At 37.2% G+C, this 17,527-nt stretch overlaps 3 protein-coding genes and 1 long non-coding RNA gene across 5 annotated transcripts; 2 read left to right on the top strand and 2 right to left on the bottom strand.

Moving 5' to 3' along the window:
- Positions 1-383: 383 nt before the first annotated feature.
- LOC101746319 (DNA replication licensing factor Mcm5) lies at positions 384-8,443 on the top strand. The gene is made up of 13 exons (XM_021347196.3): positions 384-647; positions 722-869; positions 1,812-1,919; positions 2,070-2,242; positions 2,539-2,617; positions 2,799-2,957; positions 3,072-3,309; positions 3,721-3,914; positions 4,232-4,372; positions 4,847-5,023; positions 6,015-6,259; positions 7,595-7,737; positions 8,144-8,443. Exons 1-13 carry the CDS (start codon positions 493-495, stop codon positions 8,371-8,373), a joined length of 2,190 nt encoding a protein of 729 aa, XP_021202871.1. The 5' UTR covers positions 384-492; the 3' UTR covers positions 8,374-8,443.
- On the bottom strand, positions 883-5,393 carry LOC134201434 (uncharacterized). The gene is made up of 2 exons (XR_009976725.1): positions 5,222-5,393; positions 883-1,178 (listed from the first exon to the last, which is right to left on the bottom strand). It is a non-coding gene; the product is annotated as an uncharacterized LOC134201434 (long non-coding RNA).
- Positions 8,427-13,158, bottom strand: LOC101746082 (aldo-keto reductase family 1 member B1). Of its 2 annotated transcripts, XM_021347201.3 has the most exons (7): positions 12,911-13,158; positions 10,763-11,158; positions 10,520-10,687; positions 9,707-9,910; positions 9,189-9,439; positions 8,965-9,115; positions 8,427-8,886 (listed from the first exon to the last, which is right to left on the bottom strand). In XM_021347201.3, the coding sequence occupies exons 2-7, from the start codon at positions 10,910-10,912 to the stop codon at positions 8,710-8,712; spliced, it is 1,101 nt and encodes a 366-aa protein (XP_021202876.1). In that variant the 5' UTR covers positions 10,913-11,158; positions 12,911-13,158; the 3' UTR covers positions 8,427-8,709. The 2 variants fall into 2 exon arrangements, with proteins under 2 accessions (XP_021202876.1, XP_037876275.1); XM_038020347.2 differs by lacking the exons at positions 9,707-9,910; positions 12,911-13,158 and having other exon boundaries at positions 10,763-11,149.
- Positions 13,159-14,175: 1,017 nt separating this feature from the next.
- Positions 14,176-17,471, top strand: LOC134201416 (uncharacterized). Its single transcript, XM_062676181.1, has 2 exons — positions 14,176-15,451; positions 16,875-17,471. Exons 1-2 carry the CDS (start codon positions 14,282-14,284, stop codon positions 17,112-17,114), a joined length of 1,410 nt encoding a protein of 469 aa, XP_062532165.1. The 5' UTR covers positions 14,176-14,281; the 3' UTR covers positions 17,115-17,471.
- The last annotated feature ends 56 nt before the right edge of the window (positions 17,472-17,527 follow it).

Raw genomic sequence — 17,527 nt, 5'->3', positions numbered from 1 at the left:
AGTTCATGACTGGACGTATGCAAATTTTGTATAATGTCATCTTATTACGAAAGGACAATTTACTTTGCTTGCAAATCATCGGATAGACCTGCACAAATGCGGCAAAGAAACAAAGGCACTGGATGTAGCTTCTCGGGATCTTCCAAAAAGTCTCAATAAATAACCACTATTTTACTGAGACAATATTTCATCCCATATCATCTCATCTCATTTCATTTTATTTCGTTTTCATTTCATTTCATGCTATGTTTCTTAATAATCAACTTCACTTCATTTCATAATATCATTTAACTTAAAAAAAAGTTATCATTTATATTAACATAAGACTTGACCTAAAGGTCTTAGTAACCAGGTCATAAAATCCCTTAAAAAAAAAAGTTTCGCGCCAATTAAATGTGTTTGGGAAAGGTAAACTTGTCAGTGACGATAAAATTAGTTTTAAATTTAAATTAAATAACATATAACGGGTTAGTTAGGTTGTGATTTAGTAACATGGAAGGTTTTGATGATCCTGGTGTATTTTTCTCTGATAATTTTGGTGTAGAAGAAAACGAATCTCAAGATCATGTTAATTTACAAGCAGTCAAAAAGAAATTCAAAGAATTCATGAGACAGTTTCATACTGGAAACTTCAATTACAAATACAGGTAAAAAATCGTTTCTTAACCAGTACCTAGCATAGGATTTCAAACTAAACTTCATTCCTTGATACAAATTGTAGAGATGCCCTCAAACGCAACTATAACCTAAACCAATATTGGGTCGAGATAAATATTGAAGATTTGTCTAGTTTTGATGACGTTCTTGCTGAAAAATTATACAAGAAACCAACTGAACATTTGCCTATACTAGAAGAAGCTGCTAAAGAGGTATTAAGACAAGTTGTTGATACATAATATTATGGTATAACTAATTATTTATTACTCCTTCAATAAAACTGTGGATAGTTTGACAATGCACACCCACTTAAAGAGACTTGTAACATTAAATTGTTTTGGACCAAATTATTATATAGTAAAACTTGAATACAGTGTATATGAGCTGTTAAAATCCTTACATAAAAAATTTAAAGGTATTACTAAACAAAACTATCTTTAAACTAGATAAGGAGTAAATAGGCTGAGTTGACTAGTTTTTTTTGAAGTCTAAACATCATACACGAGAATGCCACCATCCACCTGGAAATAAAGCTATAGTCATTATCATACTATTTTCAATCACACTTAAGATAAGTGTAACAACATTCTAAATTTAACCTACATAAGAAAGAGACTGTTTTGAAGTCGTTGTGACCTAAAAGATAAGACGTCCGGTGCATTCGTGTTGAAGCGATGCACCGGTGTTCGAATCCTGCAGGCGGGTACCAATTTTTCTAATGAAATACGTACTCAACAAATGTTCACGATTGACTTCCACAGTGAAGGAATAACATCGTGTAATAAAAGTGAAACCCGCAAAATTATAATTTGCCTAATTACTGGTGGTAGGACCTGTTGTGAGTCCGCGCGGGTAGGTACCACCGCCCTGCCTATTTCTGCCGTGAAGCAGTAATGCGTTTCGGTTTGAAGGGTGGGGCAGCCGTTGTAACTATACTGAGACCTAACAACTTATATCTCAAGGTGTGTGGCGCATTTACGTTGTAGATGTCTATGGGCTCCAGTAACCACTTAACATCAGGTGGGCTGTGAGCTCGTCCATCCATCTAAGCAATAAAAAAAAAAAAAAACTTATTTTTTTTATAATCTGTTAACCTCTGCTTGTTTTGATATGCAGCACCTAAAGGTTGCAATCAACTAATGTACATTTTCCAGTTAGCTGATGAGTTGACTGCACCGAGACCAGAAGGTGAGGAGAAAGTTGAGGATATTCAAGTGCTTTTGTCATCAGATGCACATTCATCAAATTTGAGGGAGCTTAAAGTAAGTTAATATTTATCTAGTTATAAAATTTAAAAATAGTAAACAGATTCAAATTTAATTAACATTTCGTTATGAGCTTGTCTATACATTTAGGTTAGTAAAATAAATGTTGATTATATGACAAAATACAAAATGAAAAATTTTGTTTAGTCAGAAACTGTATCAAGACTAGTGAAGATTCCTGGTATTGTAATATCAGCATCCGGTATTAAAGCAAAAGCCACAAAAATATCCATACAATGTCGCTCATGCCGCAATGTTATTCCCAATCTTCCTGTGAAGCCAGGTCTGGAAGGATATGTCATGCCAAGAAAATGCAATACGTAAGTTAATTTCATTAAAGTATCCCAATTTTAAAAATAGTATGTTCTTTGGGACCACTAAATTTGAACCTAAAGTAAATATTCTCTATTACTGAGTCATACCAGTTTTGATTTTAAGCCACTAATCTTATGTTTTATTATATGAAGAAAAAGGAGAATCTATGGAAGAAAGTTTCTCAATTACTATACCCTGGTTATATCTTGAGACTGCTCTAGATAATATATTCCCTAAACTCATTCGTGATTTATCTTCATTTTTGTTCTTTCATTTACACATTTCATGTTTCAATTTTCAGAGAACAATCTGGACGTCCTAAATGTCCTTTAGATCCATATTTCATTATTCCCGACAAATGCAAATGTATCGATTATCAGGTAATTGTAGTATTAAGATGTCATTATGTAAATTACATTACAATACTTCTATTTATAACTGTCAGAAATGTTTTGAAATGCATCATATTAAAAGTATTAATGGTTTAGTTTAGTGTGCACATGTGAATATCTTAGAAATAATAAGAGATATAAAAACAGTGATTTTCAAATTAATTTACAGGTGTTGAAACTTCAAGAAGCACCAGAAAGTATTCCACAAGGAGAAATGCCAAGGCATTTGACTGTATACTGTGATCGTACATTATGCGAACGTGTTGCACCAGGCGCACGAGTCACGGTTTTGGGGATTTATTCTATAAAAAAGATAGCAAAAGTAGGGGTTAGTACTGAATATGACTATCATTTAAGAATGACAGTAATAATAATTATGCCAATGATTTTATCAAAACTTCGAGCCTGCGAATTATTGTAGTTCGTGATTTGACATTTACAGCGCGAGGGTCGCGACAAAGGCTCCGTAGGCGTCCGGTCATCGTACCTACGAGCCGTAGGGCTCACCGCAGAGGAAGGTGTCACTAGCGGCCTGAGACCCTTTACTGCAGAAGAAGAAGAGCAATTCAGAAGACTCGCTGCCTCTCCAGACATTTATGAAAGGATCGGAAAGTCCATTGCTCCAAGTGTTTTTGGTGCTGTTGATATGAAGAAAGCTATCGCTTGTCTGCTTTTTGGAGGTAACAAATTACAACAAAACAATGAATAGGTTGTATTGGAAAAACTCTTGCAAACGAAAGATGGATGTAATGATTTCATTAATGCAACAAATATTGTTTGCATGCAATGTAACACGAATACAATGTATCAATAATAAATTTCTATAGAAAGAGTGGCGTTCTAGAGGTTGTGCTATCATATACTTTGGCTCTCATTCTGGAGTTATTAAAAAGGCAAAAAAAAAATATTTGCCTTTGTTACTTAAAAGTAGGATAGTACCTCATTACCCTTTCATTCTTAAGAGTGATTTCACAACCCGTACAATTAAGAGTGGCTTAAATGTTTGTAGAGTATTTTTATATTTCTGTTTTTTTAAATGCACCCTTAGATCATATGTTCTTCATTACTAGTTACTCCATGTCTACTTACAGGATCTAGAAAACGCCTACCGGATGGCCTGACTCGTAGAGGAGATATAAATATACTTTTACTTGGAGACCCTGGTACTGCCAAATCTCAATTGCTAAAATTTGTGGAGAAGGTTGCCCCGATTGGCGTTTATACCTCAGGGAAAGGTTCGAGTGCAGCAGGTCTCACCGCTTCAGTCATTAGAGATCCTGGAAGCGTAAGAAATCCTAGTAATTTAATCAGAATGCCCAAACACATTCATTCTGTTTAACCTGACAAGAACTGAACAACCAACAATCCCAATTCAACAATCAATAATTCCCCAACAATCGCTAATTATCAACTTTTTAAATTATCAAATGACTACTTTGCTATTACTCATTCTTACATACTGTTACTACATACATCTTGCTCATTTCAACTCTAAAATAATTTTGCATTCTAATGTAAATTAGACGTTATTTCTATTGGATTTATTATTGAGGTTATGCATTTTTATAAATTACTACAGTATCTTTTTTCTTTTATCATTAGCGTAACTTCGTAATGGAGGGAGGGGCTATGGTTTTGGCTGATGGTGGTGTTGTTTGTATAGACGAATTTGATAAGATGAGAGAAGATGATCGCGTCGCCATACACGAGGCAATGGAACAACAAACTATTTCTATTGCTAAGGTGAGTTCATATTACCCTCTTATCCTAACTAACAATTGTTTATTGATCATAATAAAAAAAGCAGATGCAACTCAACACTTGCAACAGAACTCAAACTTCTAGAATTACTTTTCGTCCTTATAACCAGTTTTGCTCATTGCTCACAAAAAGAATTTCAACCTGTTTCATTATTTCGGTACATTTTTATTTATTTATTTATTGCTTAGGTGTATGGACAAGCTCACAGCCCACCTGATGTTAAGTGGTTACTGGAGCCCATAGAAATCTACAACGTAAATGCGCCACACACCTTGAGATATAAGTTCTAAGGTCTCCGTATAGTCACAAAGGCTGCCCCACCCTTCAGACCGAAACGCATTACTGCTTCACGGCAGAAATAGGCGGGGCGGTGGTACCTACCCGTGCGGACTCACAAGAGGTCCTACCACCAGAAAAATATAAATACAAAATTATACTATATTGCTTTATTTCCAGGCGGGTATCACCACTACATTAAATTCTCGTTGTTCTGTCCTGGCGGCCGCCAACTCTGTATTCGGACGATGGGACGATACTAAAGCTGATGATAACATTGATTTCATGCCAACAATTTTATCCAGATTCGACATGATTTTTATAGTCAAAGATGAACATGATCAGAACAGAGATATAGTGAGTATAGCCTATATCAGTTATTTCAGAAGCATTAGACCATTAATAATGCCATAGAAAATACATACTAGCACGCGCTTTTAGTAAAGAGACAGAACAATCTTGTCCTTGCCCTCCTCAATCTGAACAAAAAATGGTGTGTACGCTGGTAACGAAGTAAAATTGTTGTGACGTTATATAATTACTACTAGCTATTACCCATGTCTTCGCTCGCGTGTTCAAACATTAATGTCGTTGTAGTTACCCGCGGGAACGAGATGTTTTTACATGATAAAAGGTAGCCTATGTCACTCGCCTAGCCTAATACTATCACATTAAAAAAAAAACATTATTCCTCTGCTTCGTTTCTACGTGATAGAAAGACGTTTGGCTTTCTTTTACACTTTCACTTTTGAAAATCTAAATGTGATTTATAAACTCACACATGTATGTCTTTTTTAAATACACCCTTGGTGTCTTAATTTTTTTTTAATTTGTGTTACTCTCTTTAGCTCCGCCTTCGTGGAGTCTAAACATTTAGCTCTCTTTTTGTCTACGTAACATCTTTCTACTTCAAATTATCGTCCACCTTCCACGTCCATGACTAAGAATTTTACTTTTAAAAAATTGTGTAACATCGATGCACGTGCACAGCAACTTCATCTCGCGTTTAAAGTACACTGTTCCCTGTACTCACCGAAAAACATATTACAAAAAGAAACTAGTACGTAGGTATTAATAATATATTATTAAATTATAGAACTTTAATTTAATTTATTTAAAATTATACACGTATAGCAATATTGACGATCAAGTCTTTTTAATATAAGGACCGAGTCACAGCGGAATGGCAGCGGCCGACGGCTGTGTCGCAACCTTTTCAAACTTTTCAAGCGATACTTTTAAGTGTATAGATAAAGTTTAAAATTATTTTACACTGAATGTGATCGCCGCAGCGCTGCCATTCCGTTGTGACTCGGCCCTAATACTCATGCTTAACGGCCCTCGGCAGACGCTCGCGAAGCACATAATCAGCGTGCACATGGGCGGAGAGAGCAGCGAGCGTGCGGCGGCGGCGGGCGAGCTGCCGCTGACGACGCTGCGTCGGTACAGCGCGTACTGCCGCGCGCGCTGCGGGCCCCGCCTGGCGCCGCCCGCCGCCGCCCGCCTGCAGGCGCGCTACGTGCTCATGCGGACCGGCGCGCTGCAACACGAGCGACAAGCCGACAAGCGTCTCTCCATACCCATCACCGTTAGGTATCTTTCATCCTACATTTAACACCAGAATTTATTAATACTAGTGGTCCCCTATTTTTTTTAATTTTGATTCGAGCAGCCCTTGATACCACAGTGCACGATGCTCTGCACTCAGCTGCAGATAGGAACAAATGGCGGTGCATTATAAAAAACAAACTGTTTCAAGGCCATGACCACAACCCTCAGTAATGAGGAAACCGACGCAAGGAAGATGAGTGGTCCCCCGGTAGTCGAAATTCGTCTATAATTAATTAAAATTATAAATACACTATTACGATTCATCATAATAAGATTAATAATTTTTGTTTTTTATGTTTAATTTATGTTTAACGGTATTATTTATTTATTGTATTTATGTATTTTCTTTAATAGTGTATTGTTAATAGTACACCGCAACATACATGCTGTATCTTTATCTGTCCAGAATTTCGGGTAATTAAACGGCTGTCTGGAAGAGATCGCTTTTAGCGATAAGACCGCCTATTGTACAAACGTATCTGCTTGTTAACTATTTTCTGATGTTGTGTTTTGGTGTGGTATGTAATAGTTTTGACAATTGAGAGAGAGAGAGAGAGAGAGACTCCCTCTCTCAATTGTCAAAGACTATTATTATACTTCTATAATCACAGATTTCGCCAAAACTACACTTCAGATAAATGTAAATAAAGACAAACAATATTTAATCTATTCTCCATTTGAGCTCAGATTATAAGCAATAAGAAAACTTTGACAACAAACAAATAGTATGCATGCGTGTGTATGTATGTGTTACATACATGGTAGTGTGTTTAATGTTTTTTATTATTGATTTAATGTATTTTTTATGCATAATTTAAAAAAATATTAACATTCTGCAGTCCCTCTCTATATCTATACTAATATTATAAAGCTCAAGAGTTTGTTTGAACGCGCTAATCTCAGGAACTACCGGTCCGATTTGAAAAATTATTTCAGTGTTAGATAGCCCATTTATTGACGAAGGCTATAGGCTATATAATATCACGATAAGACCAATACAAGTGGAGCACCAATAATGTTTCAAAATATTTTCACTTTCTACGTTAATGAAGTTGGGGGTAAAATTTTGCGTTATGCCAAAGTAACTATTCCGCGCGGACGGAATCGCGGGCAAAAGCTAGTTCTCTATAAGTGTGGGAAATTTCATACTCCGTTCGCGCAATTTTCGTAAAAAGGTATACAAAGTTTTTGCGTCACGTATTAATATATAGATACCACTTCTCTCAGTGTATCTCCCTTAAGGAGCAATGGCATGGCCACTTTGATGCAAATTTATTTTTAAAGCCAAAGTAAAAAACAGTATGCTACGTATTTCAGGCAATTGGAAGCCATAGTTCGTATATCAGAATCTCTCGCTAAGATGCAGTTGCAACCGTTTGCGACTGAAGCTCACGTAAATGAAGCACTTCGTCTGTTCCAAGTGTCCACGCTAGATGCGGCTATGACTGGAAGTTTGGCAGGTAAATAGAAATTAAGTAGTAAATACTGAAGGTGAAATGAGTTTATTGAAAGAAAATACGAAGTTGCCCATTGTATACAACTATAAGATCATTTTAACAACCTGTACAATATAATGTAAATGTATACCTGTACAATATAATGTAAAATGTAAATTTTATAAATATCTAATTACTCATTTAATTATATTAAAAAAATAACTAAGCCTCGCATCTCGGCGGCTCAAACTTTGAAAGTACTTTATTTAATGATAATGTTACCACTTCGTTAAAAAATTCAGGACTATAAATAAAATGTTCTTCTCTATTCTTAACTGATTACTAACTATATTCAAATTTCGTATTTACTTGAAGTCAAACTTTAAAATGTGTTGTGAAAATATTAACAAAATTGTATTACTGATACTAGGAGCTGAAGGTTTTACAACAGAAGAAGATCACGAAATGCTGACTCGCGTCGAGAAACAATTAAAGCGCAGGTTCGCTGTGGGCTCTCAGGTTTCTGAACAGACAATCATTCAAGACTTCTTGCGACAAAAATATCCAGAAAGAGCCATTCTTAAAGTAATACATATGATGATACGACGAGGGGAGCTTCAGCATAGATTACAGCGAAAAATGTTGTATAGACTCTCATAAGTTTAAAATTTAAAAAAATAAAATTTCTTCAGTTTTTTTAAATAAAAAAGTGATTTGATTCCGTTTTAAACGAATTTTATTAATGCGGAAATTGCATTTATTGGTCAAAGCGCCAAGCGTACATCATCAGTTTTACTGATAAAACAACATAACAAAGTTGCATGCTTCACAAATTTAACAGCAATTAAATTTTAAATAAAATCTAAATTACATTAATGAAACCATAAATAATTTTAAAAATACTTCAGTGGAATTAATTATATATTATCAATGGTTATTTATAGTTGCCTTACAATAATGCTGTTCCATAGCAACTTATTCAAATGAACGTATTAATTAATGTTTGTCTTTGCTGGAATCAATTTTTTCAATATGGAACGGATATTCTGGGTGTTTCTCCACACCTTTCCAGAATAGAAAATTAAAAATACGACCACTCTCCCCCTTGTCCAACTTCTTTAGCAAATCCATTTCAGGCGCTGACAACTCGAAATCGTAAATATTCATGTTTTCCTGCAAATTAAATTGTTTGTTAGTTTTATTTTCAAAAACACTATATTTCATTATTATTTAGACTATATAAGAACTCACTCTTAGTCTATGTTCACTTGTGCTCTTTGGTATTACAACGACCTTTTGTTGTACTAAGAAGTTTAGTAATATTTGTGCTGGTGTTCGGCCGTGCTTATCAGCAATCTCTTTTACTGGTGGTAAGTTTAGTAAATCGGGGAACGTATCCGGGCTATAAATTAAAAATAATTTTATTAATATTATAACTCAACATGCCTTGAATAAATAGATTTTACTAAACTAACCTATAGTTGTATTTGGTAACGAAATGATCTTTAGCTCCGGGACTACCCAAAGGCGCGTAAGCCGTGACTACGATGTCATTATCGGTACAAAACTTCCGAAGTCCCTGTTGTTGGAAATACGCATGCAATTCTACTTGGAGGACTTGTGGCTTGATTGTAGATGACTTAGAAATTTTTCTTATCTGCTCCTCGTTGAAATTCGACAAACCAAGATTACGGATTAAACCTTCCCTTTGACATAGTTCCATTTCCTGTAAATGCCTCTGGATTATGCAAATGAATGGAATGGCCTTCTTTTAACGAGGTTCCAAATAATCAATGCTAGGCATCAGTAATGCCACTCGTTAGTTCACTGATGTCCAAGAGCTACATTAACAACTTACCAGCAAACAAAAGCAAAACTTATTCAATAATTTATGTGGATTATTTAATCTGAATCAACATGGCCGTGACTTTGTACGTATATATTTTGTGTAAATTACCTACAACATATATCACAGATTGCGTAGTTGGAGTACCTTCCAAATAGTAAGATGATTGGTATCCATATCTACGTCGTATTCCCCATCACTCTTGACCCTTGGAGTCAGCGTCTCCGGATCGCAGTGGAACCCGAACGGAACGTGAATTAAATATAAATCGACATAGTCCAACTGCAGTCGACTAAGCTGGAGTTCTAAAAATTTCTTCACATCAGATGCGCGATTACCCACGTGAGGAAGCTGTAAAGATTATCTGAGTAGTACCTACTTATAAATAAATAATCATACACGAATGCCATAATAAAGTCGATGCTCAGTTTCAAGGATAGGGCCTTACCCAAACTTAATTTTATTTCGAATTGTAATTTGACTTTCATGTACTTATAAATATAAATACTGGCGTCCGTGGCCTCAACGTTGAAAGTGAATGGAAAGTGGTCTTCTTTAAAGAAGCCAGGTGAACTTGAAACCAACTTATTTTAAAGTAGCTAGGTACCTAAGCCCTTAGACGTCTCTTTCCGTGAAAAATAAGTTCGAAGCCTGTTGTATTGTGTCGGGTGTCTAACCTGTTAAACTGAAACGCGTGACTAATTCGAGCAAATAGGCAAGATGGATTCAATTTAATACATAAGGTTATTGGGTCAATGTAGAAGTCGTTCTGAACACGTTGGCAAAGTCGCTTTACTTGATACTAGTGCACAGGATGTACTTACCTATAGATCTTAAATTGACGACATTAATCTTATAATATAGTACCATACATTCTACGTACATACATATACATGCGTACACTAAATGTGGAACTCAGTGAAAATTATTTAAAGTATTTTCGGCAGGTAGCCTAATTACCTTAGTCGTGACAAATAAATCAGTTCTTGTTCCTTTGCCATCATCAATCCACTTCTTAAGGGCTCTTCCGATAGATTCCTCATTATTATAATTAAATGCTGTATCTATGTGCCTATAGCCCAAATCTAAGGCTTTGTATACAGTAGACTCTATAACATCAGAGGGAGCCTGAAAAATACGTTTTAATGAACATAATAAAATAATAAAAAATGCAAATGTATGTGTATTTTACACGTTACATACTTGCCACGTTCCAAGACCTAATGTTGGCATCAAGTCTTTCGTATATGAAAGTTCCACGTGCTTCATTATTTTATTGTAGCAGTAGTAAAAACAAAACCTTGTTCGAAATGATATTTTTAGAACACGAAATAGTTTTAACCCACAGTCCATCTACTGAAACTCGCAGATAATCTCAAAATTGGCTGAACGCCAATTTCCGAGTAACGTTTTCTTATTTCTTCACAGTACTGTCTGCTCTTAATAGATGATGCACCCAATCATTTCCCCAAAAGAAGTTATTGATTTTCCGGTGACAGTCCAAATTGAATTTGTATTTTGTTTTAAATTTCGCGGGTTCTGTTGACGTTTTGCAGACCCGTGTTACTGTTTAACTTTCGCATGATGTTTACGGAATATCTTAAAAATTTCACAGGATTAAAACTTTAATACGCTTTTACAGGTAAGTAAGGGTTCACCTGTCTAAAGTTTAATTTGTTTGGAAGTGGAATTCATTATTTCACTATTTACTCAAAATATTAGTTTTAATATTGATATGATAATCTATATATATAAAAGAAAGTCGTGTTAGTTACACTATTTATAACTCAAGAATGGCTGAACTGATTAGGCTGAAAATTGGTGAGGAGGTAGCTTAGAACCAGGAGAAGGACAAAGGATACTTTTTATCACGTTCCCGTTGGACGTGACATAAAACGTGGTATAACAAAACGCAACTGATATTGAATAACAAAACGCAACTGACAGCGAAACGTAATATATTCTATGATAATTATAGTAGAATTTTGAAGTTGGGTAGGTAGCACCACCCTGCCTATTTCTGCCGTGAAGCAGTAATGCGTTTCGGTTTGAAGGGTGGGGCAGCCCTTGTAACTATACTGAGACCTTAGAACTTATATCTCAAGGTGGGTGGCGCATTTACGTTGTAGATGTCCATGGGCTCCAGTAACCAGTTAACACCAGTTGGGCTGTAAGCTCGTCCACCCATCTAAGCAATAAATAAATAAAAAAGTTGACGTGTTTAAAACAAACTGTGTGGCGGAACAAAGTTCGCCGGGTCCGCTAGTATTATTATAATGATCATGGTGATGAGAATGTTGAAATATTTGAAACATGTTTTACCTCACTAGGTACAATTTTTACCAAACCAATAACAACCAGCAAGTTATACCACACAATATCACGGTCGAAACAAATACCTACGCTTTCAATAACACCTATAATAATTAGTCTGATAATGACTACATATGAACTCACGTAACTCATCTTTGTATGGTTAGCTGCAGAATTGCATGAATATCTTAAGTTATATGACCAGTTGAATCCAAGAGAACTCTTCGTGTTCTAAAGAATGACGTTACCGTTGAACTCCTATTTTATATTTTCAATTAAATTTACAATATATTTTTATATATATAATGTAATTAATTTATAATTATTATTTTTATAATAATGTATAATAATTATTTTTTTGATAACGATTGAAATATAATGATTTTAAATGATAACTATGATCTAGTTATCCTATTTATTAACTCATTCTAAACGTAATCCACCTTACCATAAAACCAACTGTTAAACCCAGCCCCGTAAAGACAACTCCAAAGCAACGTTTATAAATTCTATCTATCTGATTGCGACTTTAAACACGAAATTTTGAAAATTGAAATAAAATATATAATTTACACTACTAATGCACTAATATAATGTTTACTAATGTGATGTACACTAATATAATGTACACTAATATAATTTACACTAATATAATGTGCACTAATATAATGTACACTAATATAATGTACACTAATATAATGTACACTAATATAATGTACACTAATATAATGTACACTAATATAATGTACACTAATATAATGTACACTAATATAATGTACACTAATATAATGTACACTAATATAATGTACACTCACAATTAATTATATAGATAAAAATTAATGTATGCTAACATATTTGTGCTTTAAGCGTTTTTATGCCATTCGTTCAATTGTGATAAAACTTGCCACAATTGTTGATGGCACTCTAGACAGCTCCATAGTCCCATAGCAGTGTACTAAAGTTAAAAAGACACAGTTTCTCGGATTTTTCTGATAGTGTTAGTAAATTCCAATATTTTACTGAGACAACTCGCCTTACCTCGTTCCTATTCACGTATTTCCATCGCATAGTTAATGAGAAATAAATTTATTTCATTTAAATACTTTTCATGAAGATTTGGCAAAAAGACCAGAAGTGCATTGAAAAACAAAAATAGATTTTTTGTTTATTTTGTCCAATTAGACAGGCAAAGGGAATAAATCCATACTATGAAATAAAAAAACCAACTCATGTCAGTTATATTAACTTATGCACGTTTTACATTATTCCAGTCCAGTGATCCAGCGAGGATCTGTAACGTCTACATTATTCCAGTTATTTAGAAGCCGTTGAAGTGTGAACTCTAGAGTGATAATGATTTCAAGAAGAAATCAGTTTCGAGAGTGTTTCAAACATGCTCAATTACTCTTGCTATAGGAAGTTATTAATGAGGTTGATAAGGAACTGTTATCATTAGTTTCAATTAATCATGACATGTCCCATAAACAAGGATTTTCTCTGTATAAGCTGACAAACTTTAAAATTTGATGTTCAGATAATTTCTTCACCATATTTAAATTCATTCTTGGCCACAGTAATCCGCAAAAACAACCAATATATGTTTACTGTGTCAGCACTGGAATGGTACAGGATTGTATGTACTGGATTCAAAAGTAGACCGCCAATCCAGTTCCTGGACTGGAGTGCTAACTGGATTCAGTGCATTCCAGTGCCGGTTTACATTTTTCCAGTAAGCAATCCAGCACTGGATTCGATCGCTGGACTGGAATAATGTAAACCGAGTAATAAACTTTTTATAAGGGATTTTATGACCTGGTAACTAAGACCTTAAAGTCATGTCTTATTTTAATTTATATTCATATTTTTATGAAAAATGATATTATGGAGTGAAATGAAATGAAGATGATTAATTTGAGATATTAATCAACTGGAATGAAATGAAATGAGATGATATGGGATGAAATATAATCGCAGTAAAATGGTGGTATAACGGAACGAAATTTCCGAACGTGCGCTACCGCCCCCGCCGCCGCCTTACCGCCCGCTGAGACAGAGCTCTCTGAGCGCGAAAACACACGCCCTCAGCGCGCGCGACGACGACCAGTAAGATATTGCGAGTCTTAGTGTAACTGTACGATTCTCAACACATTTTGTATTTTATGTTAATCATTGTGTCGCTTTTATATTAAAACCTCATACCAAATCAGCGTAAACATTATTTCTATATCATCTTCGCCAACAGCCCGGAACAACGAACTCACGAAAACTCACAAAAGCCCGCCAGTCGGACTTGTAGTGTTAAAAATGGCGCCCAACGTGGGGCTGTGAAGTGATATTTATATGAAATTATTGTGCCTACATGAACGATTTGTGTTTTCCTGACTTTACCGACTAAACCGTCGTCAAATAATGCCGCCAAAGAAGATGCCGAATTCCGAGGAGCGCGACGCGAGAGCCGCGTCGCCGCCCCACGCGCCGTCGAGTGACGCGCCGCCCGCCAGTGTTTGCTTCCGCTCGGAAGACATCACCATGCTGATCGACACCCTTCAACGAACGCAGCTAGACGCGTTCCGGGAGCTGTTAGATAGCGTCAGGCAGTCGGCGACTCCTACATTCGACCATCGGCCCGCCAACAACTTCAGCCGCTGCAAATCTGTATTCAGCGGACGCGCAGACGAGTCAGTAGAAGGTTTTATCGACGCAATAGAATCGTACAGAGACGCCGCCAATGTTCCCGATGACGTAGCCGTAAAAGGTATTTCCATGTTGCTAACACACACCGCCGCTACCTGGTGGCAGGGTATCAAGCATCAAGTTTCTACATGGGAAGACGTCATCTCAAATCTACGAAGTGCTTTTGGTGATCGCCGCCCACCCCACAGAATTTATGTCGACCTATTCGCAGACGGCCAGCAGCCTATGGAGAAAACCGACCTGTTCGTCGCCAGGGCTCGAGCACTCCTCGCGAAGCTACCTCGAGGCGACCTATGTGAAAAAGTGGAGCTCGATATGATATACGGATTACTGCATCATAAAATTCGTAAACGCCTTCGTAGAGAGGAAATCACCAGTTTCAATGTTCTCCTGCAAAAAGCACGAAGTATTGAGGATTCTACGAAAGAAGCGCATACTTCAAACGCCGTCGCCGAGACATCAAAGGGTGCCGCCGCCGCCCGCGCTCGACTCGAGCCGCCGCGGCCTACAACGCAGCGTGTACCTACGGCCACTGTAGAAGTTTCCCCGCGCCAACGTTCGTCAGGCGATAACGCCGACGCCACTCCGACCGCCGAAAAACCCGAGAAACGTCGATACTGTGTTTATTGTAAAAGTTACGGTCATACGCGTGATCAGTGTCGTAAATTGTTATTAAAACAAACCGCGAATGACAGTAACGATAACGTAGTTAGTAAAGTAAATAATATTAAATGTTACGGTTGCGGCGCGAGCGGAGTCATACGTTCTAATTGTTCCAAATGTAGTTCAAATTTTAGCGCGGTCGATTTTATTCAAATACCGCGAACGCGATCGCGAGGTACAACGACCGCTGAGACATCAGCTGTTGGTAAGCCGTCCGCCCAGGTGAGTAATTTGGCAAGTTTACCTATGGTTTTTACTGGGGCTGTACCTGACTTGTTTTTATCCAGTAGTGTTCATACCGAGCGCCCAAATTATGTTAATTCATCGCTACACACTGCTCAGATAAGTTTGGTATCATGTAATAATGTAAGTACACCCCCCGTAAATAATAATTTTGCCCGTAAATGTAATGTAAACTCGTCCCATAAACGTGTTGATAAACAAATTGTTTCAAATTTGCCGCGTTCCGATGATACGCCTTTGTTTACATACTTATCTCGTCCTGTTAAGCAGGGGGAGTGTTTTAACCGCACTCATGTACCTAGCGAATTGAAATCAGTATCTCCTAGGGAATTTTGTGTTAATCAGTGCGTCGTAAATAATAGACATAAATGGAAAACGAAACGTTCTCGTCAGTGTCCATCACGTGGTCCGTTACCAACTAGGGCGACCATGATTTTTTCAGGACAAAACCAGAAATTCGATAATAAAAGTAGGGTGACCAAAATTTTTTCAGGACACAACCTGGAAAGTTGTGCACCGGTTAAAGGGACCACAAATTTTAATTGTGATAGTTTTGTCACCTTTTCGTCTGTAACTTCTTCGCAAAATGGCAACGCGCGACGACCTATTTTAGGTATAGAGATTTTAGGAATCCGAGGTAGGGGTTTAATCGACACCGCAGCCAAGCGAACTGTTGTCGGTTCTTCACTCTACGCCTTACTGCAACAGCATAATCAGTCTTTTGTGTCTAGTTCTATGCGTGTTAAGCTTGCCGATGGTTCAATTCAAACGCGACAAATGTTGTCAACGACACTTGATGTAAAGTTATTACCGGGTAAAGTTATTCCCATGGAATTTGTCGTATTTCCGGACGCCCAGGATAATGACACATTATTGGGTGTAGACTTTTTAGTAGCAGCTGGTTTAGCCATCGACTTCCATACTTCGACATGGCGCTACCATGGTTCTGAACGAGTTTTTCCATTGGAGTTCGAGTACCCCAGTGACCTCACGCCTTGTTCTGCTGCTGATTTCTTAAGAGAAGACGAGGGAACTATGCTGTGTCCTCCAAAGCGTTAACCGCCTAGCTTCTCTTCTGCAGTGCAACGAGGATGTCTTCAGACCAGGGGGAGCCCCAATGCCTTACGCTGAACATCATCAGGATGATAGGAAGTAGCAAACCGACAAAATTCAGTTATCTGGTCCCAGTTACCAAGTAGGTGATCTAGTCCTTCTCTCTACGCACTTGTTAAGTGATGCCGCCAAAGGTAGAACGAAGAAGTTCATGCCTAAGCGTGACGGACCCTACCAGATTAGCAATATCGTTAGTCCTACTACCTATGAGGTTACTGATTTGAATTCGCAGGTTTTAGGGAAATTTCATGCTTCTCATTTGAAGCCGTATCATAATCAAACCGGTCAGGTCTCAGCTCCAGTACAGCCTCGACGCCTGCGTGGACGGCCCCGTCTTGTTGTTTCTGCCGAGCCACTAACGAGGCGTTCTAGTGACTCGGAGGGGGAGGATATAACGGAACGAAATTTCCGAACGTGCGCTACCGCCCCCGCCGCCGCCTTACCGCCCGCTGAGACAGAGCTCTCTGAGCGCGAAAACACACGCCCTCAGCGCGCGCGACGACGACCAGTAAGATATTGCGAGTCTTAGTGTAACTGTACGATTCTCAACACATTTTGTATTTTATGTTAATCATTGTGTCGCTTTTATATTAAAACCTCATACCAAATCAGCGTAAACATTATTTCTATATCATCTTCGCCAACAGCCCGGAACAACGAACTCACGAAAACTCACAAAAGCCCGCCAGTCGGACTTGTAGTGTTAAAGTGGTCATTTACTGAGATTTTTTCAGTGGACTTTTTGGAGGAACCCGAGAAGTTACGTCCAGCAGCTTTGTTTCATTTTCCCACATTTGTGCACTTTCACAGATATTAAACGGTTAATAAACCACCATTATTACACATTTAAACCTGAAGAAACACTAAATAGACAAAATAAAACAAATCACACAACTTCACTCCTCGCGTTCCCGCCAAAAAGTCCAGTAATAAACTCTCAAT

This window comes from Bombyx mori, chromosome 25 (assembly GCF_030269925.1).
Source record: "Bombyx mori chromosome 25, ASM3026992v2".
In the NCBI taxonomy this organism is placed as follows: domain Eukaryota; kingdom Metazoa; phylum Arthropoda; class Insecta; order Lepidoptera; family Bombycidae; genus Bombyx; species Bombyx mori.
The sequence above is the reverse complement of the archived record's forward strand: the minus strand, read 5'-3'. Positions and strand labels throughout refer to the sequence as shown.